Here is a 26,127-nt window from a genome sequence, read left to right on the forward strand (position 1 = left end):
GCCTTTGTGCAACTTAACAGCATTGTCAGGGCTGTACAGTCTTTGCATTAAAAGTGGCATTCTTGAACAGTAGTGACTAACTAATGCATACTGAGATATAGTACTACAGTATAAGCTCTTTTCTGCATTATCAATATTGATTGTTTTGTTTTACGGTTCAAAAACAACTAGGGTCATATATGCCCATGTCAGAACTACAGAACACACAGACAAAAATGAGTTAAAAGCAACTACACATCAAGCCCAACTGACAGAAGGAAAGACAGCTAAAAAAGGGTACTTGGAGAAAAGTCCATTAAATACACCCACGAGAAACGGAGGTCCTACACTAAATGTTTAATGTCCTTTGCCATATTGCTATGACAGATAAAAAGTAAAACATGATCGACAGCCCACGTGGTGTTCGCTAAACCGACCAATAAGTCAGACGGCAAACATACATGAGAACGTAAGTGGTTAAAAAAAAAAGGGCATTCCGTCAGGAAATAATGAACCGTCAAAGATTGATGACAATGAGTGGGGGGAAATTACAACTGAACAAAGGGTGATGGCTAACACAACAGTTCCCAATATGCAACCTCACTAAAATGATCTCCTTAGGGTCAAGAGGAGGTTGTCCAAGCCACTGGGAGAGGCTTAATTCCCTGGAGCTTGTTCCCGTGAAGGGAGGACCAGTGATGGTGCCAAAGTGGCACCACCTGCTGACAGACGGCAACACAGAGATCACTGGAGGGAATGGAAGAACTAGCAGGCCGAGGTATGAGGCCTGCAGCCTCAGCAACAGTGTCAGGGGCCTCATTTCCCATCACACCACGGAGACAAGAAACGCACATAAACATCACAGTGGCTCCATCAAGAGTGAGCAAGTGACAGCTCTCCTGGACCCGCTGCACTAAGGGATGGACACTGTAGAGCGCACAGAGGCTCTGAAGGGCACTGAGAGAGTCGGAGCAGATGGCGCAATCGAAAAGCCTGTGTCTCCAGATGTACTGCGTGGCCTGATACAAGGTGAAGAGCTCTGCTGCTGTAAATACTGAGCAGTGTTCCAGAAGCCAATAACAAAAATCGTTGGCACCAATGACAAAGGCACACCTGACAACACGGTCCATCCAAGAGTCATCAGTGTACACAAAGGTGCTACCATGAAGCTCCGTGCGAAGGTCATGAAACTTACAGTGATAGAGTAAGGCTGGAGTCGTGCCCTTAGGAAGCAAATGAAGGCCAACGTGAACATGGGCCAGTGCACAAAGCCAAGGTGGTGAAGGGTTCATACCCATTGCAAAAGTGGCAGGTAGCATGAAGTTAAGCTGCCAGACCAAGAGCCGACAGCGAACTCCAGGAGGTAAGAGAGAAGAGGGACAAACCCCATACTGGCAATCGAAGGAGTCATCAAAGGAGGAGGCATAGGATGGACGGCCACGCATGGCAGACAAACGGCATGCATATCTTGTGGCAAAAGAGGGACAGAAGTGCAGACACATAAACGAAACACACACAGTCTAGTTTCGAACAGACAAGGGACCGGTACTCCAATTCACTCCCCAGGAAGTACCGCTGAGGACATGTAGGACACTGAAGGACTGCATACAGCAAGAGACCAGGTAAGACACATTGGAGGACCAAGAAAGTTTCCTATTGAGGATGAGCCTCAAGAATTTTGTAGTTTCAGCAAACAGAATGGCAACCGGCCCAAGACGTGAAGACGGTGGAAGAAACCAATTGCGCCACCAGAAATTCATACAAACGGATTTGTCAGTGGAAAAACGAAAGTCATTATCAGTGCTCCACGAGTAAAGATGATCGAGACAACACTGAAGGCACTGGTCAAGGAGACAAGTCTGTGGAGAACTGCAACAGATGGCAAACTCGTCAACAAAAAGTGAGCCAAAGATACCTGGCAGGAGGTAGGACATAATAGGGTTAATGACAATAGCAAAGAGGATGACGTTCAGAACAGAAACCTGAGGCACATTGTTTTCCTGGATAAAAGTGTCCGACAAGGCAGAACCCACAGGGAGCTTGAAAACATGGTCTTTTAAAAATTCCTAAAGGAAATGGGGCATGCAGCCACGGAAGGCCCACGTGCAGAGAGTACAGAGGATACCAGCCCTCCAGCTGGTGTCATAGGCTTTCTCCAAATCGAAAAACACAGCCGCGGTCTGGTATTTCTGCAGAAAACCATTTGTGACATGGGTTGACAAAGTGACAAGATGGTCCACACTGTGCAGTGGTTAGTAAATTACGAGATTCAAGCCACCATACCAGCCGGGCATGAATCATACATTCCATCACCTTGCAAACATAGCTGGTGAGAGAAATAGAGTGATAAATTGAAGAAAGGTGTTTATATGACAGTGGCTTTATGCTAGCATCTGAGAAACATGCCCTCTGCCCAGATGTGATTGTATGTATGAAGGAGAAATTGCCTGCCTGCAAGAGAAAGGTTCATTTGCAATTGATACAGTGGGGAGGAGGAGGTGGGCAACCACCCCTCAACATAACACAGGTTACACATTTAGCCGGGTGTCAACAGCACATTCGAGTGTGGTTGTAACAATGACACTGGTAGCAGTGTGTCGGGCTCGGAAAGTAGGGTCGGACTGTAATAACTTCATAGCCTGCTTTGATCTTGGCCGGAAGCACCATGCTATCAATAGAGAGAAGAGAGAGAGAGAGAGAGAGAGAGAGAGAGAGAGAGAGAGAGAGAGAGAGAGTGTGTGTGTGTGTGTGTGTGTGTGTGTGTGTGCGCGCACTAAGGATGCATCTATCTTTTTCATCACCCAATGGATTTCAATGATACCCTGATCAGAGACATACGTTTGGATTTCTGCCTGAGTCAGACCATCAAGCAGCCTAGTGTAAATAACACATGGGAAGAATGAAGCATTCAAAAGGCCTTGACATAAACAGGATAGCCATGGAGATGGGAAGCTGCAAGCAATTTTTGTGCTCGGAATCAGAAGTAGCCTCCAAAAGCAAAGTGCTATTCTGTAAACAGGAGTAGAGTTTCACAGGGCCAGCAGCTGCATCAATGCCTATCTGAATAATAAACAGATTTACCATAGTAAAGGACTTACCATCTTCAGTATGTGAAACCACAAGGAACCATGGTGCAGCCGGGAGGTTATTTGAATCATTAGCCTCATTCTGTTTATGTTCAGTTGACGTTGACTGTGAAGGAGATGATTGGCTCATTGCAAGAAAGTCCCCCATGATTGCCAGCATCTCCGATGGCATGCTTCTTCCAACTGGGGGCCCACTCAGAAGGGGCTGCAACCGCCTTGTGATTCTTCACACCTCAGGTCGCACCACCCGAACACCTGACAGAGGGACCAATCGGCAATTTAGGAAGGTAGCAGCTCAGGCAATCAGCCCTCCCTGAGACTGGCCTGTATCAGGGGGTACGTGCGGACCCTATCTGTCAATACAGGACTGGGAATTACTTGTTACCCAGTCGCCTGTTATGTATCACACGCATGGGCCAGCCTTCAGGAGTGCACATGGATGAAGAAGAAAAAGAGAGACCTCAAATGCTGAAGCAGAGGAAGGATAGCAGAAGTGGAATGAAGAAAGAAAAAAGGAGCAAAAGACAGTGGACAGACTGTTCCGATATCGCCTATTGAAAATGCTCAACACATTTCCAAAACCATCCCACACATGTTCCCCAAGGGAGGGGAAAAAGAACAGCAAGAGGATAGACATGCAGCACGGAAGGGAAAAGATGCTGCAAAGGCTGGGGACCCATAGTAGCCAAGCACAAACCTGCCCAAGAGTGGCAAACCCCCTTGGGGGGTTACTGATATTGATACTGGCAAGATATCAAAATATGTGACATGAATGGCACTATCCTTTCATTGCACTGAAGTAGAAGCTCAAATATTTTACATCACAAAGGGACCACAGACTTTAGTATGTGACATAAGTTTCCACTTGATACCTCTACCCATTCCTGCCAAAAAAAAATATCTGACAGATAGATGGACGGACGGATGGACGAACAGACAGACAGATAGTCTGATAACAAATGACAATTATTTTTTTCTTTTTTTCCTGTTGGGTAATTACAAATTGACAATCTTCTGATTTTTCCTTTAATTGCACTGTAAAACCTTGCTTCTTGTTAAATTTCATGATTCCAGGCCAATGACAAGTATCCTGTAGGTTTTCATGAGTGAGTTTGGGAGTATCAAAACATGTAGCATAAATGGCCGTATCTTTTGATTGCATTGACTTAGAAGCACAAATTTTTTATAGTGCTCAGAGACCATAGAACTTAGTACCTAATGTAGATTTCAACTTGCCACATCTGATCATTCCTGAGAAAAATTCTTTTTAAGAGTCAGGCAGACAGACACACAGACAAATGGCCAACAAAGTCATCCTATAAGGGATCTGTTTTTACTGACTGAAATTGTGGAACCCTAATTAGCATATAAAAGTATACTGAATGCATCGAGACTTAAATATTTGTATGGTTTGGCAAGATTTATGAATTATACATGATCTGATTTGATCGAGTTTTGCTATATAAATATATTTCAGCTCCCTACACATCTTACTAAGAGAGATTATTCTGAAAAAAATCAGATAAAATAAAAGCTCCCACAGAAGCAAAAAAATAGCCATTATTCTCAGGCTGCATCTGTGGCTGGACCATGAAGGAGACTTAGTACATTACACAATAAAAAGTTCAGTCTCCTGCACACTTCACAGTGTTGTATAAGTGGAACTGACTTTTCAAATTACTCTTCTTATCTACTTATGTACTGAGAACGCACTATGCCCAACTGAATCACTTAAAAACATTTTAGCATATACACCAACATAACTTTTAGGTTCACTGATGCTGATAGCTGTGTAAAATGTGGCTGGCTGCTGTAGCTTTTCAAGCAGTTGACAGCTAGGAGCGGTCAATAAAAACATGTAACAATTAGATGCACTTTTACATGTGAATTCAAAAATTTGCTAGATAGCACACATTACTTTTTATTGCAATATACAGAGTGACGCAGCTAAGATAAACAACCTCGAATATCTAACAATCGCAAATATATCCCAAATGAGTAAATGCATCATGGAGCATTTTTCAAAAATTGTCTGGGACAACAGGTGAATTTTTTGAAGCACTCAGTAATTTTTATGTTCATAGCTGCAGAATTTTGGCACTGAGTTATCTTACTGGAACTATACACTTCTTTCTGTAGCACTGGAAAGATTACGTCAATAGCATAGCATGATCAAACACTACCGGTAATAAGACACAGTGATGCAAACCACTGTCCCATCATCAGGAGAAGAGGTTCCAAAACATCCGCCATACTGTACTAAATGCAAATAAATATCTAACAGGGTCAGTTTGTGATGCTCTTAATGCCCGTCAGTCTGTGCTCTGCTGTTGTAGCAACCACACAAACAGCTCATGAAGCTATTCAGACATCACAATGTATATTACAGCCAAAAAGTGGATTTGGTTTTCAATTATGGCAAAACTTATCAAACTGTAACAGTAACAGTCCAATTGTATGCTGAAAGGTATTCTGGTCACACCACACTCTCACAGTTCGTCCTTGTAAATATCATTAACAAATTCACGAAATTGAAACTGTGAAGAATACAATATGCCAACGAAAAAGAGCAGAAATCGATCAGAGAAGTGCAACTAACATTTTAGCAGTGGGAATACACAATCCACATGACAATGCGACATAGCTCAAATGTACCAATGGAATCAGTCAAAGGAGTGTTCTGTGAACATTACACTCCAGTGCATTTACTCCTTTCCACATTTTGCCAGGTAAATAGCTTCATAGTAATAACTTCCAGTCAGTTATAGTTCTCCAAATGGTGTGTACAAAAACTGCCGTATAATGTGGAATTTGTGTACAAGATTTCAACATTCTGTTTATGGATGCAACATCATTTACACATCATGGACAAATCCATCTTCGCTTGTGGCACTGTTGATCTTGTCATTATCTGATCAATTTCCACATATTATGTTGTTTAAGTTCTCTTTGAAGCAACTTTTTAAAGCCACAGAAAAAAATATATAGTTAAAAAAACCCTGTGTCATATGTCAGAAGCTATAAATGTTAAAGATTTCTTGCCTACATCAGAAAACTTGCTACATTGTCCACTAAAGTAAGTAAAAATCTCACCTTGATATATTTACTTGTTGTGAATACAGTTTGGGTGGTCTGTCAACTGCTTCACACTGTATATGATAATGGGATTAATGTTCTTGTATAAGAAAAGTAGCACAATTCATCCACAAAACTACCATTCAAAACCCTCGATATCCTTTTGGTGTAGAAACTTAGAACATGTTCTGCGCTGAAATATAATGAAGTATCTCAAAAACAGAATGACCTCCACCATGTCAACCGTCATGGATTTCAGAAATATCAATGGCTTCCTACATGCCAACAACTGTCGATTTTGAAAATACTGATCATGTGAAACCCAACTTGCACTTTTCTCAGACACCTGAAAGCCATGGATGAAGACTGTCATGTAGATGATGTACTTCCTGGCTTCCAGACAGCATCTGACTCAGTACCGCAGCTATACTTATTTTCAAATGCAAAAATTTGTGGATGGATTCAAGATTTCTGGTAGGAAGGATGCAGCATGTTATACTGGACGGACAGTCACAGAAGTAACTTTAAATGCACTTCAGAGAAGTCTCTTGGGAGCGTTGCTGTTCATGGTGTACATTTAATAACCATGCAAACAATATTAAGTAGTAACCTCAGCCCATCAAGATGGTGCAGTTAGCTATAGTAAAGTACTGCCTGAAGAAAGCTGCAAAAATGTTCGGAGCTTGATAAGATTTGAAAGCTGTGCAAAGACAGGCAACTTGCTTTAAATATTCAGAAATGTAAAATCTCAAAAATGAGATCAACAGGAAGTGCAAAATGGCTAAGCAGGAATGACTAGAGGATATATCTAAGGATGTACAAGCTTATATCACTAGGTGTAAGACAGATGCCACCTACAGGAAAATTAAAGAGATCTTTGGAGAAAAAAGAACCACCTGTATGAATATCAAAGGCTCAGATGGAAAACCAGTCCTAAGCAAAGAAGCGGAAGCAGAAAGGTGGAAGGAGTATATAGAGGGTCTATATAAGGGTGATGTAATTGAGAGCAATATTGTGGAAAAAGAAGAGGATGTAGATGAAGATGAGATGGAAGATATGATACTGCATGAAGAATTTGACAGAGCACTGAAAGATTCAAGTCAAAACAAGGCCCTGGGAGTGGACAACATACTGACAGAACTACTGAAAGCCTTGGGAGAGCCATCCCTGACAAAACTCTTTCACATGATGAGCCAGATGTACGAGACCATTGAAATACCCTCAGACTTGAAGAAGAATATAATAATTCTAATTCCAAAGAAAACAGGTGCTGACAGGTTTGACAGTTACTGAATTATCTGTTTAATAAGTCACGGTTGCAAAATACTCACACAAATTATTTACAGAACAATAGAAAAACTGGTAGAAGCCAACCTCGGGGAAGATCAGTTTGGATTCCGCAGAAATGTAGGAAGATACGAGGCACTCCTAACCCTACAACTTATCTTAGAAGATAGGTTAAGGAAATGAAAACCTATGTTTACAGTATTTGTAGACTTAGAGAAAGCTTTTGACAATCTTGACTGGAATACTCTCTTTCAAATTCTGAAGGTGGCAGGAGTAAAATACAGGGAGCGAAAAGCCATTTACAATTTGCACAGAAGCCAGATGGCAGTTATAAGAGTTGAGGGGTTCAAAAGGGAAGCAGTGGTTGAGAAGGGCGTGAGACAGGGTCATAGCCTATCCCCGATGTCATTCAATCTGTACATTGAGCAAGCAGTAAAGGAAACAAAAGAAAAATTTAGAGTAAGAGTTAAAGTCCAGGGAGAAGAAATAAAAAATCTGAGGTTTGCCAATGACATTGCAATTCTGTCAGAGACAGCAAAGGACTTGGAAGAGCAGTTGAACAGAGTGGACAGTGTCTTGAAAGGAGGATGTAAGATGGATGTCAACAAAAGCAAAATGAGGATAATGGAATGTAAATCAGGTGATGCTGAGGGAATTAGATTAGGAAATGAGAATCTTAAAGTAGTATATGAGTTTTGCTAATTGGGCAGCAAAACAACTGACAATGGTTGAAGTAGAGAGGATATAAAATGCAGACTGGCAATGGCAAGGAAAGCATTTCTGAAGAACAGAAATTTGTAAAATGTAAACTTTTACAGCTGTAATTGTACCAATTAATAAAATATTTCGGGCTATTATGCCATGGTCGAAAGGATTTCACTTGAAAACTCAACGTTTCGTCTCCACCTGCGGAGGACATTTTCAAGGGGGATCGTAGCTTTGTTGAATGTCCAATTCACACCTTGGCTCGCTGTTGACTCGCTACTGGCTTGATACTTTGGTTGACCCATGGGAGAGTGTCAGTAGCAAGCCAGGTGCGAATCGGACATTCGACAATGCTACGATCCCCTTGAAAATGTCCTCTGCAGACGGGGATGAAACTTTGGATTTTAGAGTGAAATCCCTTTGATCACGCCATAATTGTCTGGAATATTTTATTAATTGTGAAGAGAAATTTGTTAACATCAAGTATAGATTTAAACATCAGAAAGTCTATTCTGAAAGTATTTGTATGGAGTGTAGCCATTTATGGTTATGAAACATGGATAATAAACAGTTTAGACAGGAAGAGAATAGAAGCTTTAGAAATGTAGTACTATAGAAGAATGCTGAAGATTAGATGGAGATATCATGTAACTAATGAGGACACACTGAATAAGATTGGGGAGAAGAGAAGTTTGTGGCACAACTTGACTAGAAGACGAGATCGGTTGGTAGGACACATTCTGAGGCATCAAGGGATCACAAATTTAATATTGGAGGGAACCATAGAGGGTAAAAATCATAGAGGGAGACCAAGAGATGAAAACACTAAACAGATTCAGAAGGATGTAAGTTGCAGTAGTTACTCGGAGATGAAGAGACTTGCACAGGATAGAGTAGCATGAAAAGCTGCACCAAACCAGTCTTTGGACTGAAGACCACAACAAAAACAACAAAATTTTGCACACTTTACAAATCACAAAAATGTAGTGTAGGTAACACAGGCAGTACACTTCAGTTCATTGGTAGAATATTAGAAAAAAGCAATCAGTCTACAGAGGAGACAGCTTACAAAACATTTGTGTGATTCATCTTAGAACATTGCTCAGTTGTGTAGGTACTCTCTCGAACAGGACTAGCAAGAGATCGTGGATGTATACAAAGAAGGGCAGCATGGGTGGCTACAGGTTTGGCTGACCAATGGGAGAGTGTCAGGATGATGCTGAAAAAACTGAATTGCCAAGCGTTTGACAACAGACTATCCTGTATAAGCTTACTTACAATGTTTCAAGAACCAATTTTAAGGGATGAATACAAGAATATGATACAATGTTCTAAGTATTGCATCCTATATGGATCATGAAGACAAGATTAGATTAACTACGTTGTGCACAGTGGCATTTAAGCAATCATTATCATCACACTCCATATATGAATAGAATGAGTAGAAGGACTAATAACTGATGCTTCTATACACTTCACAGTGTTTTGTAGTGTATGGATGTAGAGGTTTCTCTTTGTTATACCTTATTGTTTGATATTGTTTATTTCTTAATCCTATAATCCAGGTCATTGTTGACTTATTTTTCCAACCTTTATTTGCCATTACTTCTGATATTTTCTTCAAATTATGGTAGATGTCCTCATTACTTCTCATTTACCATCACCCTGTTCTTTGAATTGCTTATTTATATTACACACAGACGTGACAAAAGTCACTGGTTAGTGACATGCACATATACAGATGGTGGTAGTATCACGTACACATGGTATAAGAGGGCAGTGCATTGGCAGAGATGTCATTTGTACTCGTGTGATTCATGTGAAAAGATTTTTGAAGTGATTATGGCCATACGACAGGAATTAATGGACTTGGAATGCAGAATGGTAATTACAGCTAGATGCATGGGACATTCCATTTTGGAAATTGTTAGGGAATTCAGTTCTGAGATTCACACTGTCAAGAGTGTGCCTTGAATACCAAATTTCAGACAACGCAGTGGCCTTCACTTAATGATCAAGAGTAGCGTCATTTGTGCAGAGATATCAGTGATAACAGATAAGCAACACTGCATGCAATAAGCTCAAAAATCAATGTGGGACGTACGATCAAAGTATCCATTAGGAAAGCATAGCAAAATTTGGCAATGATGGGCTGTGGTGGCAGATGATTGATGCGAATGCCTTTGCCAACAGCGCAATATCACCTGCAGTGCTTCTCCAGGGCTTGTGACAGTATTAGTTGGACCCTACATCACCGGAACACCATGGCCTGGTCAGATGAGTCCCTGTTTCAGTTGGTAAGAGCTGATGGGGGGCTTTGAATGTGGCACTGACCTCTCAAAGCCACAGGCGTAGCTTGTTAACAAGGCAATGTGCAAACTCATGGTAGCTTCGTAATGGTGTGGGCTGTGTTCACGTGGGCTGTACTGTGTCCTCTGCCCAACTCAACCAATATCTGACTAAAAATGGTTATTTTCAGCTACTTGGAGACCATTTGTCGACTCTGTGTTCCAAAACAACAATGGAATTTTTATGGATGACCATGTGCTGTGTCACTGGGCCACAATTGATCGCGATTGGTTTGAAGAAGAACAATATGGACAGTTCGAGTGATTGATTAGGCCATCCAGGTCACTGACATGGGGCATAATCGGGAGTACAGTTCACAGACAAAATCCTGCACTGGCAACACTTTTCATTTATGGACAGCTGCAGAGGCACCATTTCTGCAGGTGACTTCCAACAAGTTGCTGAGTCCATGCCACATCGAGTTGCTGCACTATACCGGACAAAAGCTGATCCGACACGGTCTTAGGAGGTATCCCACGCCTTTTGTCACCTCAGGAGGAGGAGGAGGAGGAGGAGATTACTGTCTAGCGTTCCGTCGACAACAAGGTCATTAGAGACGGAGTACAAGCTCAGATTAGGAAAGGATTGGGAAGGAAATCGGCTGTGCCATTTCAAAGGAACCATCCCAGCATTTGCCTGAAACGATTTAGGGTAATCACGGAAAACCTAAGTCAGGATGGCCGGAGATGGGTTTGAACCATCATCCCCCCGAATGTTGTCACCTCAGTGTATTATTATTATTATTATTATTATTATTAGTAGTAGTAGTAGTAGTAGTAGTAGCAGCAGCAGCAGTAGCACATTACCTGGGAGTTGCATGGTAGTCAACAGACATGATTTTCAGAATAAGTGTGTTTACATCTATTTTTGGATCATCTTTGATTGCCAAAGGGAATGTTAGTAGAGGAACTGGTCCCATAACTTCAGAAAATTCAGCAAAAACTATGAAATCTTCTTTTGTGCAATAACATTCCTCCTAAAACAAAACCACAATGATGTTATTGGTGTTTAGAATGCCTGTAATGCCATTTACATGTGACAAATGGGCAACAGTTCAATAAATGAAGCCTCATTTTAAACTGCCAACTTTCTGCAAAACCTGTAAACACATCCTGCAATAATGGAATTGGCACATTTAAAAAAGAAAGTAACACAATTCATCTTATGAACAGACAATAAGCGTTTCAAACAGAAGTTGAGCATTGTAACTCAGACTTCATATTTGGATTTTTCTTCTGCACACAATTGGATTCTTCTTCAGAACGCAATGTACAAGAACAAAACTTTGAAAGCGGCACTACAATGTTCAGCTTCTATGCACTACAATGTTCGACACCTCCCCTTATGGTGTCTCCACTTATCCCATCGTCTTTATTCCTTGCTGGATTTTTTATAATTATTCATACCATCTATGCTAGATGGGGGAGGGAAATGTTCTACTCATAAGCTGCTGGAAAAAAGGAAGAACTGGAGCAGACTTTTACTCTAAACACTGTTGGTATTTATGTTGAGTAAACGATCATACTCGTATGTTTCAAAGTGCTGTTATTTTGTTCTCTGATTTCTATCCATTCACTCTTTCCAATAAGTGTATTCCAATTTTGCAACTGAAAAGTAGTATACTCCATGTAATGATGATGGGCAAAAGTATTAGAAAACTGGAAGTTTGGCAGTGAAAATAAGAAATGTCAGAATAAGAGAAGGCATGATTCATATCCAACTAAAATTAAACACAACAGCATCTCACACGAGGCATAAATATGCCTTACAAGCATATCTGCTAGCACACAAACTGAATAACAAAAATACCACAAAGTGTTCATCAACAATATAAAATGATAAGACAGTGCGACTGCATATGGAATTTGAAGAAAGAAAACATTGAGGTTATATGTTTATGTTATATTTATTTCTAGAAAATGGGTCTTACAAAATATCTTCTGTATCATAATTTAAACCCAATACAAATAAATAACAGTATTAAACTACTACCACACAACACGTTGAAAAAAAAATTTTTTTTTCTTATGAAAATGCAGAAGTATTACTACAGCAGGAAAACAACATAAAAACAGATTGTTAATGAGTAAAAAGTAAATAGGGGGCTATTACAAATGATTGAAGCGATTTCATAAATTCACTGTAGCTCCATTCATTGACATATGGTCACGACACACTACAGATATGTAGAAAAACTCATAAAGTTTTGTTCGGCTGAAGCCGCACTTCAGGTTTCTGCCGCCAGAGCGCTCGAGAGCGCAGTGAGACAAAATGGTGACAGGAGCCGAGAAAGCGTATGTCGTGCTTGAAATGCACTCACATCAGTCAGTCATAACAGTGCAACGACACTTCAGGACGAAGTTCAACGAAGATCCACCAACTGCTAACTCCATTCGGCGATGGTATGCACAGTTTAAAGCTTCTGGATGCCTCTGTAAGGGGAAATCAACGGGTCGGCCTGCAGTGAGCGAAGAAACGGTTGAACGCGTGCGGGCAAGTTTCACCCGTAGCCCGTTGAAGTCGACGAATAAAGCAAGCAGGGAGATAAACGTACCACAGCTGACGGTTTGGAAAATCTTACGGAAAAGGCTAAAGCAGAAGCCTTACCGTTTACAATTGCTACTAGCCATGACACCCGATGACAAAGTCAAACGCTTTGAATTTTCGGCGCGGTTGCAACAGCTCATGGAAGAGGATGCGTTCAGTGCGAAACTTGTTTTCAGTGATGAAGCAACATTTTTTCTTAATGGTGAAGTGAACAGACACAATGTGCGAATCTGGGCGGTAGAGAATCCTCACGCATTCGTGCAGCAAATTCGCAATTCACTAAAAGTTAACGTGTTTTGTGCAATCTCACGGTTTAAAGTTTACGGCCCCTTTCTCTTCTGTGAAAGAAACGTTACAGGACACGTGTATCTGGACATGCTGGAAAATTGGCTCGTGCCACAACTGGAGACCGACAGCGCCGACTTCATCTTTCAACAGGATGGTGCTCCACCGCACTTCCATCATGATGTTCGGCATTTCTTAAACAGGAGATTGGAAAACCGATGGATCGGTCGTGGTGGAGATCATGATCAGCAATTCATGTCATGGCCTCCACACTCTCCTGACTTAACCCCATGCGATTTCTTTCTGTGGGGTTATGTGAAAGATTCAGTGTTTAAACCTCCTCTACCAAGAAACGTGCCAGAACTGCGAGCTCGCATCAATGATGCTTTCGAACTCATTGATGGGGACATGCTGCGCCGAGTGTGGGAGGAACTTGATTATCGGCTTGATGTCTGCCAAATCACTAAAGGGGCACATATCAAACATTTGTGAATGCCTAAAAAAACTTTTTGAGTTTTTGTATGTGTGTGCAAAGCATTGTGAAAATATCTCAAATAATAAAGTTATTGTAGAGCTGTGAAATCGCTTCAATCATTTGTAATAACCCTGTATTGGCCAAGGATCAGATGCAAAATATCACTGTAACAAAGACAAAAAATGGCTCCCCTATACATTAATAAAATATTCTTCCACAGATTTCAGGACAATAATAATAATAAGACAGGCGAAATACCCTCAGACTTCCAAGAAGAATATAATAATACCAGTTTCACAGCAAGCAGGTGTTGATAGGTGTGAATATTACCGAACTATCAGTTTACAAAGTCATGGTTGAAGAATACTAACATGAATTCCTTACAGAAGAACAGAACAACTGGTAGAAGCCCAGCTTGGGGAAGATCAATTTGGGTTCTGGAGAAATGAAGGAACACATGAGGCAGAACTAACCCTCCAACTTCTCTTACCAGTTAGGTTAAGGAAAGGCAAACCTATGTTTTCACCAGGTATGGAAGTGAAACATGGGAGACAAACAGTTTAGACAAGAACTGAACAGGAGCTTTCAAATTGTGGTGCTACAGATTATATGGGTACGTTGTGTATCTAATGAGAAGGCACTGAAAAGAATTGGGGAGACAAGAAATTTGTGGCATAACCTGACCAGAAGAAGAGATAGGGAGATAGGACACATTCTGAGACATCAAGGAATCGCCAGTTTAGTGCTGGAGGGAAGTGTGTGTGTAGGGAGGGGGGGGGGGGGGATGGGGGGGGGGTAAAAATCATAGAGGGAGACCAAGGGATGAATACAGTACACAGATACAGAAGCATGTAGGTTCCATTAGTTATCTGGAGGTAAAGAGACTTGCACAGGATAGACGTAAACTATCCCAAGAAAGTTCCTTAACAAAATTTGAAGAACTGACTAAACAATTACTCTAGGAATATATTACAATCCCCTGTGTATCACTCACATAGGGATCATGAGGATAAGACTAGAATAATTACTGCATGCACAGAGACATTCAAACAATCATTCTTCCCGTGCTCCATATGTGATTGTAACAGGAAGAAACTCTAATAACTGGTACAGTGGGACGTACACTCTACTGTGCACCTCATGGTGGTTTGCAGTGTACAGATGTAGGTGTAGATATAGTAGCTTTGAGATCTGCTACAAACCAACTTTTCACACTGAAGATAATAACAGCAACAATATGTTTTTATGCCATTTTTTATTTTACTCCTAAAAATGAGGAGGAAACTTAGAGATGTTATAGCTGAGTATGAAAAGAAGTCATTGTGCTGAAACCAGTTTGCATTCTGGCTAGCAGTAAGCACTCTATCAATATGGCAGTTCTTGATGAAATCAAACCTCCTCAGAACTTATGAGGAAATTAAAAGTAGAATAAAAAATAAATAATGCTGTATTTACATTTCCTCCAAATTCAAATATATCTCTTAAATCTATTGCTTAGCTGTGGATCTTTCCCCTTTCCTCCATAAATTCTTCAATATCTAATTCCATGCCTTCCCTCTACAGTATTTGTATAGAAATCCGAGGAAAGGAAGAAAGGAACATTCACCAACACAACAAGGTGCAACATAATAATAATAATAATAATAATAATAGAGAGCAATTCATTGCTCATGTCAGTTTTTATTATTATTATATTACTGAACTATGTTCACACAAATTAAAGAACAAAATTTCACAAATTAAAGAACATAATTTTAGACAAAATAAAAAGTAAATTGATATCTTGAAATGTATAAAGCACATTAAACAATCAACAGAGCAGTGTTTTGCTATACAAAATTATGCTTACATTTAGACGCCAGTAAGGCCTGTTGGCCATGCATGAAGACTTAAGAATAAGAAAAGAACTTTCAAGTAAAGTTCAAAACATTAACAAGTTTTCACAGTAACCATGAGTTGAGTTTTGGGTGTTGCTGTAATAGTTTTGAGTCAGCTGTCAGTCTTCGTTGGTGAAGCACTGGGAGATTAGCAAGTAAGGTATGCAGCTTTTCCGTTATATTAATTCTTAAATTCTTTGCATGTTTTTGTGAGCTCACATAGTTTAGTACATAAATTCACTGTGTATTTCTGTATTTGAGAGGTGTAGTATCACAGTTTTGTAACCGTAACAAAAACATTCTCACTGTCTGTAGTGCAGTGGTCATTTGTTTGTTTTGGTGGACCAGTAACCACGGAGCACAGTTCAGTCAGTTGCTAGCCTCCACTGGTGAAGCTGCAGGAGACCAGCAAGCCACACATTTAGCTTTTTCTGTTGGTTTCATACTTCAGTCCTTAAGTTAGCTGGAGGAATAGGATGTGCGCATGTTTTGTGTGGGCACAGGAGGAACTGCCCACAGTTCGAAAGCTGCTAAAGGGGGTTGTAGGCATGGTCAGCCATTTCCAGGCTGCTGCCTCTGGATATAGCGGCAGTGGAGCACCTGGCACCTTATATGGGATGCCTTAGGTGTCACTCATTTCACCCAAAAGACCTGATGCCGAGGCATTTTGCACTATACCTGTCGCAGGGAATCAATGTTCACTGCATGCCGAATTGCAGGATGCTCAAGGTGGAAAGCCAGTGTGGACACTGGTCAGCTGACCTTGCCCTCACCCTGTGAAATGATAGTTGGTCACTCCTTCAGCAGGTCCAAGCAGGCATACATGGGGAGGAGTTAACTAGTTATTGGGAGCTCCAACGTTAGGTGAATTATGGAGCTCCTTAGGGAAATAGTGTCCAGGGTTCAATGTGCACTCAGTACATTTGTTGGGGGCCCCCATCTGAGATGTGGAGGAGGTCCTGCCTGCAGCTATCAAGCAGGCAGGGTGCAGATGTCTGCAAGTTCTGGTTCATATCGGCACCAATGAAATCTGTCACTTAGGCTATTAGGCCACCCTCAATTCATACGGGCAGCTGGCAGAAGTGGTGAAGACTGCTGGCCTCATGTGAAGGGTGGAAGCAGAGCTTACAATTTGCAGCATTGTTCCTAGAACTCATCAGGGTCCTTTGGCTTGGATCTGAGTGGGTGGTCTGAACCAAAGGCTCCTTTGATTTTACGAAGGCCTTGGCTGCAGATTTCTAGACCTGTGTTATGGGGTCATGAACTGTACAATTTTCATTGATAGACCAAGAGCACACGACACAAAGAAAGCAGCTACTCGGGTAGCAAAGTACTTCAGGAGTGCACATGGAGGTTTTTTAGGCTAGGCTGTAGTTTGAGGGCCTCTGACGAACACTCGCCAGCCAACTCACAGGGAGCGAAATCAGATTGTGCACACAAAGTAGACACACTATGACTGTCAAAATTTTAATTATAAATTGCCAAAGTATTCATAATGAAGTTCCTGAACTTACTGCCCTCCAGGAAAAAATTGTCACACTCAAATCACTCTTGGAACTGAAATATAAATAAAGTTTCTGAACTTACAGCTCTCCAGGGAAAGCAATCATTTTCAAATTCCTCTCATAACTGCTCCGAAATATTTAGTGAGGCATGCAACATATATCAAGGCGACATTTTAGATGTCATAGGAGAGCAAGTGTTCAGCACTGTCAATAAAAATATCATATCTATTGTGAACAAAAGTGAGTCTGACTGTGACATTAGCTGGACATGAGTAGTAAGCCAAGTCGATTATTTGATGTTTTTACCAGACACCTGATTTCGCCATAATACTTGTAGAATCATTCAAGGAAAGGCTATGCCTAGTAGCATGGGAACACCCAGATTATGCAGTACTAGTTGGAGGCAACTTTAATCTATCAAGTATAGATTGGAACATCTATGGATTCACTGCAGGTGGTATGAGCAGATACTCTTGGAAAGTACTTTTGAACATGTTTTCCAAAAACTGCCTTGAACAACTAGTTCGACAACCTACATGCAAAGGAAATATTTTAGGCCCAGTAGCTACAAATAGGCTTGACCTTATCAACAGTGTCGGTATAGACACACGGATTAGAGATCATGATATCATCATAGTGATGATGGTTACTAAAGTTAATAAGACTTTCAAGAAGGCTAGGAGAGTATTTACGCTGCAGAAAGCGGACAAGCAGTTGCTAGCATCCCACTTACACAGTGAATGGCCATAATTTAGTTGCAATATGATGGACGTAGACATGGTCCTCTGGACGTGTATGTGCCAGTAAGTGGGTCAAGGCTGGAAAGACCCTCCATAGTTCAATAATCAAATTCAGAAAACGATGAGGAAACAGAGATTGTTGCACTCTCGGTCCAAAAAAGAATGCACAAATGTTGACAGGTAAAGTTAGATATTCATGTGTCCATAAGATCAATGCACAAAGCGTACAAAAACTGCCACTGTCGTACCTCAGCAAAAGATCTTGCCAAGAACCCAAGAAAATTCTGATCATATGTAAAATCACTAAGCAGGTTGAAGGCTCCTGTCCATTTACTCCTTGACCAGTCGGGTTTGGCAATAGAAGACAGTGAAACAAAGGATGAAGTTTTAAATTTCAGAGTTTCAGAAATCATTCATGCAGGACAATCATACGAACATGAAGGACATATAAGTAAACTTCCCTGGCATAGAGGAGCAACTGAAGGAGTTGAAAATAAATATGTTGCCAGGTCCGGATGGAATCCCAGTTAGGTTTTGCAGAATTTACTCCGCAGCACTGGAACTTTACTTGACCTGCATTAATCATGAATCTCTCACCCAGCACAAAGTCCGAAGCAAATGGAAAAGAATGCAGGTGACTCCTGTAGATAAGAAAGTGAAAGAAGAGACTCACATAATTGCGGACCAATATCCTTAAGGTCGGTTTGTGGCAGAATTCTTGAACACTTTCTGAGTTTGAATATCACAAATTTTCTCGAGACAGAAAAGCTTCTGCCCACAAATCAGTGTAGATTAAGAAAGTGCCACTCGTGCGAAACTCAACTTGCCCTTTTCTCACTATATGCTACAAACCATGGATAGAAGCAACACTGTACCCCACTGCAGACAGCTGATGAGGGTCCAAACATATGGAATAGGTTTCCAGATATGTGAGTGGCTCAAAGACTTTTTAAGTAATAGAACTCAGTGGAAAGTCCTCAATGGTGACTGTCCATCACAGGCACTTCTTCTTAGAAATGATTTGGTAGAAAGGGTGATCAGCTATTTATGGCTGTTTGCTGATGATGCTGTGATGTATGGGAAGGTGTCGTCCTTGAATGGCTGTAAGGGGACACAAGATGACTTAGGCAGAATTTCTAGTTGGTATGGTGAATGGCAGCTTTCTCTAAATGTAGAAAAATGTAAGTTAATGGGGATGAGTAGGAAAAACAATCCTATAACATTCAGAACAGCATTCATAATGCACTGCTTGATGCTATCACATCAATTAAATATCGATGAATAATATTGCAAAGCGATATGAAATAGAATGTACACATCAGGTTGAGAGTTGGGAAGGCAACTGCTCGATTTTGTTTAATGGGGAGAATTTTGGGAAAGTGCAGCTCATTAATAAAGGAGATGGCGTAGGGAATGCTAGTGCACCAAATTTTCAAGCCTGCTCAAGTGTTTGGGATACCCACCATATCAGATTAAAGGAAGACATTGAAACAATTCAGAGCCATGCTGCTTGATTTCATACTGATAGGTTCGATCAGCACGCACGTATTATGGAAATGCTTCACGAACTCAAACAGGCGTCCCTGAAGGGAAGGCAATGCTCTTTTCATGAGGTACTATTGAGGAAATTTAGAGAACTGGCATTTGTGGCCAACTGCAGATCAATTCTACTGTCACCAATGTACATTTTGCTTAAGGAACACAAAGATAAGATGAGAGAAATTAGGCCTCATATGTTGGCTAGTAGACAGTCATTTTTCCCTCATTCTATTTGCAAGTCAAACAGGAAAGGAAACGACTAGTAGTGGTACATGGTAGCCTCTGCGATGGACCACATATAATTAGGATGAGCTACAACTATCTCTGTGATTTTTTTTTCAGTCAGTAAGAAGGCACATGTGGCAACGGGTATTACAGCTCACAGATGTCAATCAAAATTGTTGAAAACATTGCAAGTGGCATTTTATTATTATTGTCAGAGGATCTTGAATTCAATTTGTCTCTACATTGGACATAACAACAGAAACATTGTTGTTAGTTAAAGCATCTATCTGATGTTTTCCTTGGGGGGAAAATGAAAGATGCTACAAACCAATGAAGCAGAACAAAAAACTGGTTAAAAAATGCCATATTTGGAGCATAACTAATAGGGTAGTCAGTACCATTGGTATGTGGTTCTTAAAGAACAGATTAAGGCTCAACTGCAAGAAAGTGCAGTGCACTGTAACATTCAACTTCTTGTGCAGAGACAATGCTGCTATCTTTATTATAAAATAACATCCACTATGTTTGACATCAGAATGAAAAGGCTTGTTTACTTTGCTTTCACTCTACCATCTTCTGTTGTATCATATTTTGCAGCAACTCTGTGCATCGGATAAGAAAATTCCTTGCCTAGAAAAGGGCACTCAGGCAGTTCTGCAATGTCAGCTAGTGAACTACACAGGGGCTGTTGTGTAGGTGTCTCAGAATGCTATCTCTGTCATCACCATATGTATGCTTAGTCGTAAGAGTCACTGTTGACAACATTCATTCAGCGTTGGACCTGGTGACCTAGTGGTAAAGCACATGCTTGGAGACTGAGAGGTTGTGGCTTGAATCCTGGTTGAAACAGTATATTTTCCTGTCTGCCTTTAATTTGCCCTTCACCTCTCAATATTGTGAAGATTTGCCAGGAATGACATGTGGTTCAGATTCCATGTTAAACTGTAGGTCTGCTTCTGTTGGGAGGGTTACTGGGGTTGGTTAGGGACACAAAAGTCTTTGAGGAGGAGTTCAATGTCTTTCAACATGTAGCAGGCCATTGATCTATACGAACTTATTCTTCTTTCTGTCTTTCTTTGTTATGTCCAATTAAAGAGCACATTTGAACTTGTTACTTTGGTCTGGTGGTTTTGTTTCCTTCTTCTCTTACCAAAATCTCTTCATGATTTATCTGTGTTGTTTCCTGCATGCGCCTGTCCATTGTTTCCCAGAGATCTTTATAGCTTTCTCTGTGAATGTGTGATCAACAAGATGGTATCTTCTGTAGTGTTCATTTCTCATAAGTCCTGTTTAGTTTCTTCTAATCAAGAGATTTTTGCATTTTTTGAATTTCTTATATTGAGTACATACCCTTTTAGTTAACCTAGTGTTATCTGTGTTCCACAGATGTGACCACAAACTTCAAGCATCTCCTATGATTGCATCAGTGAACTTGTCTACAGGTGTGTATAGGGCAGCAGTTTTTCTTTTAACCCATGTGGCATTTACATTAATCTCACTGTAAATTTTTTTGAGAAATTTTCACTCTCCCTTTCCAATTTCATCAATTTTTGACTGATGTAGTTTCTGAGAACACAAAAATTATTATTATTATTATTCCCGAGTGAAGGTACAACAGAAAAATAATTTGCACTTGAATAACTCTTCCTGTAAGTTTTGTAAAGAAAGGTATGGACTATTCAGCAAGTTTCATTTTCAATGGACTTCAAGCAGAAATGAGACAAACTTATTAATAAACTATAAGTCTTCAAATTGAAGTTGGGAGGTTTCCTTGCTCGACACACCTTCTATTCTGCACAGGAGTTCCTTGCAACACTCTCTCACAATTTCTTTCATGCTTGACTAATTCTTTAGTTTCTTTTGTTTGTCAGTTTTTCTATCAGTATTTTGTAAAGTGTGTACTGACATGTTCCACAGTTAAGCAGCTTTACTTCCATGGTCTCATGGAACCTGATAACAGAATAAATGGAACAGCCACATTCTGAGTACCACATCTAAATCTTTGGACAAACTTACTTTATTTCTTTCCTTTTACTTGAACCTAGAGTGTTATCTATTCACATACTTCATTTCCTCTTTAGGCAGTAAATAAGATGTAGACTTTTGTCACAGAGTCTCACTTTATAAATGTCAACTGCTTTTTATTGAAGTGACAATTATACCAATTACAACCATTATTCAATAATGCACCAATATGAATTTAATCAATCTTGAAATACCGAAGAACTAGAAGAAAGCAAGAACCCAAAGCAGTACAAAATTGATGCTTCCTTCCCGCCCATTTTCAAGCAGTCTGGAGAGGAAGCCTAACAATTTGCATAATTTTATAAGAATGAAGGCAGTCATTGATACAAGTGTCTGTGACACAGTGGTAAGTTTGAAGGTAGCTTGGTATGGTGATCCTCACAAGATCTTGCTCCTAAAATGCAGTCACGCCTTTTCTGGTGAAAATGTAATAGACTGAGACAAAAGCTGTAGACAGGCAATCTGCTTATTAAAAATTTAATTACTGAGATTTACATTTAAAACGGAAGAAGGGAAAAGTATTAAGAATGCAAAATATCATCATTGATTCTCATTCAGTGTTTTTTGTGGCCATGAATTTCCCAAATTATGTTGTGTTACAACAAGAGCCTTTTTTTCTATACTCATATTCAGAAAAAAATGTAACACCTTGACCAACTATAGACAGGACATTCATATTCACAGGACATGTACAGTAGTACATTCTGCAAAAATGATTAGCATCTGAAACATGTTGGCTGGTGGGTTCAAGGTCAACATTGACGTAGCAGCATAGCACCAAGTGCTGGTAACGTGTGCCTGCCACTCTCGTTGTTGCTACAAACCAAGGGTAATGGAACTGTATGACTTGAGCAGACATGCAGGATGCCTTACAGATGTAAGCATGAAACAAAGTCAAATGAGTGAGTTTGAAAGAGGGCACATTATTGGCATAAGAGAAGTGATGCATCGATCTGGGAAACTGCTGCTCGTGCGGGACGAAGTGTTTCGGCAGTGCAACGAGTGTGTGCAGAATAGCTCACAAAAGGCTGTAAAACACAATGAGATGGGTCACGCTGCAAAACGTAGACACTCCCTCCCCCCCCCCCCCCCCTCCCCGCAAAGATCGACACCTCATCAGAACGGCATTGCAGGAGATATCTGTGTCCTTTTGAGTTCTAATGGAACAGTGTAACACATCGTACACTATCAGGGATGACAGTCCATCACCGTTCATTCATTACAGCATGGGTTAAGTGCACATAGTCCACTTTTCCACCACCTTTGATGAATGTACCTTCCACAACTTTGCAAAAACATGATAGATGGCAATGGTGTATGGAATGACATCACTGGTGGAGGAATGGTTTCAGAAAGGGTTTTCAGATGAATCCAGGTTCTTTTTGTGTGAAAATGATGGCTGCATTCTGGATCACCACAGACATGGAGGTGGCATCACAATGACTGCACTTGCACTAGACATATAGTGCCCACTCAAGGCCTTATGGTGTGGCATGCAGTTGGTGCGTGTTCAGAACAATATTACCAGTGTGACCTATGTGAATGACATCCTGTGACCTGTAGCCATATCCTTTCTGCACAACACCCCAGATGTCATTTTTCAGCAAGACAAAACATGACCATACAGCAAGACAAAACATGACCATATGTTGCTGCATGAACACATGCCTTTGTGGTGTCACAGAATGTCAGCCATTTGTCCTAGCCTGCCAGATCACCAGACTTGTCACCAATCAAAATGTGTGGGATATGATGAAACGACAGTTGCAGATGAACTTTGGAACCAGTTGAATGCAGCAAGTATAGTTATACCACAGGGCGCCATTCTTGCCTCATACGTGTCAATGCCGTCAAGCATGGAACAAGTTATCAGAGCCCATGGTGGACTCTGTGCCTACTAGGCCACAGGACACATGCTAAACCGAGGTGACTGAAATGCTAATCATTTCTGCAGAACAAATACTAATGGACATGTCCTGTGAATATGAATATCCTATCTCAAGTCGTTCAAGGTGTTATGTTTCTTCTCAATATGGGTGTACTTTAGTTGTAACAATAGTATTTTCACTTGTAGCATCTGAAATCTAGCTACAGCATCTGCATAATCATCAACTTAAATTAGAGTCTCTAAAAGCTTTTAGCACATATACTGCAACTTGTAAGGAACTGAAAATGTAGCATATATTTTTGGCATATGAGCATCTGCTTTTTGGGTTACATACGTCAGTAAGCAAAAATGGAACCCTTACACAATTAATTTGTCATCTGTCTGTCAGGACACCTTTCTCAGAGGTACAGGTATAGGTATTAAGTTGGAATTTATGCCAAATACTTATGTCCACAGTCTCTCGATGGCATAAAAAATTCAAGCTTCTAAGTCAATGCAATCAAAAGGTATGGTCACTCATGTCACACATTTTCAGTCACAAACTCACTCATCAAAACCTACAGATTAACTACCTATATACATTGCTCAGATGGTAGAGCACTTGTCCGCGAAAGGCAAAGGTCCCAAGTTCGGCACACAGTTTTAATCTGCCAGGAAGTTTCTTTACCTATATACATAATTACATTAGTACAGAACCCTCAGGGTGTGAATCCTACTCACATTTGAGTGGTTTTTGTTATTGTCCAGCACACAAATTTAAAAGTTTATCATGATACATGCTTAAAGATGAAATTGCTAGCAAAAGAGAAAAAAAGGGAAATTAAAAAACAACTATTGGAGATAAAATAATAAAGAAGAGAATAAATAGCTTTTATTCTCTATAGTAACAGCTTTCTGAATGGAATATTTTCTTTTGCAGAAACTTCAACAGTTTTCAACAAAAAAGTCTCTGGATTTCTTTTCTTTGGCTTTATTTAAAATTTCAGCAAATGATTGTTTCTGTTGAGAAGTAAGAACATTTTCTCCCCGGTGAACAGAATGTCAGAACGCTTCTCTGATTTAAAGTGTTTCTTGGCACCATTTTTCTTTTCCAATTCAGTGATTTCAAGTATGTAGCATGTAAGTGCCAACAGCACAGCAAAGCCCTTTTGTGGGCCATATGACCCATACATGTCAATGCTACAGACTACTGTTGATAAAACAGTGTGTCTCTGAGTTTATTGATATTTTAAGTTATTTGTGTAACCACTCTTTTATCAGTGCAACATTTCCTGAATGGTTGAAATATGCAGAAGTTAAGCCTTTGTATAAAAAAGGAGATAAAGATATATCATAAAAGTTCTGTCCAATTTTACTTTAGCCCATATTCTCAAAAACTTTAGAAAAGATAATATACAATCACCTTCTTAACCATCTGGCATCAAAATATTATCCAAGTCACAATTCGGATTTCAATTGGATTCCGATACTGATAACGCTATCTGCACACACAGTAAGAATGTACTTAATTCATTTGTCATTAAATTACGGGCTACTGGCATGTTTTGTGATCCGTCAAAAGCATTTGACTGTCTAAATTACAGTATTCTTTTAAGTGAATTAGGATATTATGGTATAACAGGAAATGCTGCAAAGCGGTTCAAATCTTATATCTCTGACAGAAAATAAAGAGTGTCAATAGGCAAGAGACATGCATTAAGCTATAGACATCATTCAACCAGGAACTATAATATGTGGTGTCCCCCAAGGTTCCATCTTAAGGCCCTTCCTTTTTCTTATGTATATCAATGACCTTTGCATCAGAAACATTGCCAGATAGCACATTGTTTTGTTTTCACATGATATAAACATTGCAATAAATAGTAAATCAAATGAAGTTCTCATGGACATTAATAAATGGTTCCTAGCCAACTGTCTGTCACCAAACATTGAAAAAACATACCATATGCAATTCAGAACTTGTAAAAGGTTTCCTGCCACTATATGCCTATAATGCGATGGCAAGCAGATATAAAAAGTTGACAGTGTTAAATTCTTGGGATTACAGCTTGATAATAAAGTTAACCGGGAGGAGCACACCACAAAACTGCTGAAGCATCTGAGCAAATCTCTATTTTCCTACATGAATGTTGTCACACAAAGGCAATATAGAACTACAATAGCTAGTGCACTAGGCTTACTTTTATTCCATAATATCATATGGGATTATTTTCTGGGGTCATTTAAACATGTAATACAAATTATTTGTGGTGTGAATTCAAGAATGTCCTGCAGAGAGTTGTTTGAGGAACTGGGGATACTAACTACTGTTTCCCAGTATATTTATTCCTTGATGAAATTTGTCATTAAAAATATACCTCTTCCCCCACCCCAAACAAACAGCTCAGTTCATGGAATCAGCACCAAAAATAAGAACAATTCTCACAAAGATTTAATGTCATTTACTTTGAAACTTCCTGGCAGATTGAAACTGTGTGCCCGACCGAGACTCGAATTCGGGCACACAGTTTTAATCTGCCAGGAAGTTTCATATCAGCACA

At 40.1% G+C, this 26,127-nt stretch overlaps 1 protein-coding gene across 1 annotated transcript in view; it reads right to left on the reverse strand.

The window, feature by feature from the left end:
• The window catches only part of LOC124596378 (guanine nucleotide exchange protein smcr8b-like), a 105,282-nt gene that overhangs the window by 65,592 nt on the left and 13,563 nt on the right, over nt 1–26,127 (reverse strand). The window contains exon 3 of the mRNA XM_047135493.1: nt 11,288–11,457. Coding sequence (XP_046991449.1) covers nt 11,288–11,457 — 170 coding nt within the window. The remainder of the gene's footprint in view (nt 1–11,287; nt 11,458–26,127) is intronic.

The sequence above is a fragment of the Schistocerca americana genome, chromosome 2 (assembly GCF_021461395.2).
Source record: "Schistocerca americana isolate TAMUIC-IGC-003095 chromosome 2, iqSchAmer2.1, whole genome shotgun sequence".
NCBI lineage: Eukaryota > Metazoa > Arthropoda > Insecta > Orthoptera > Acrididae > Schistocerca > Schistocerca americana.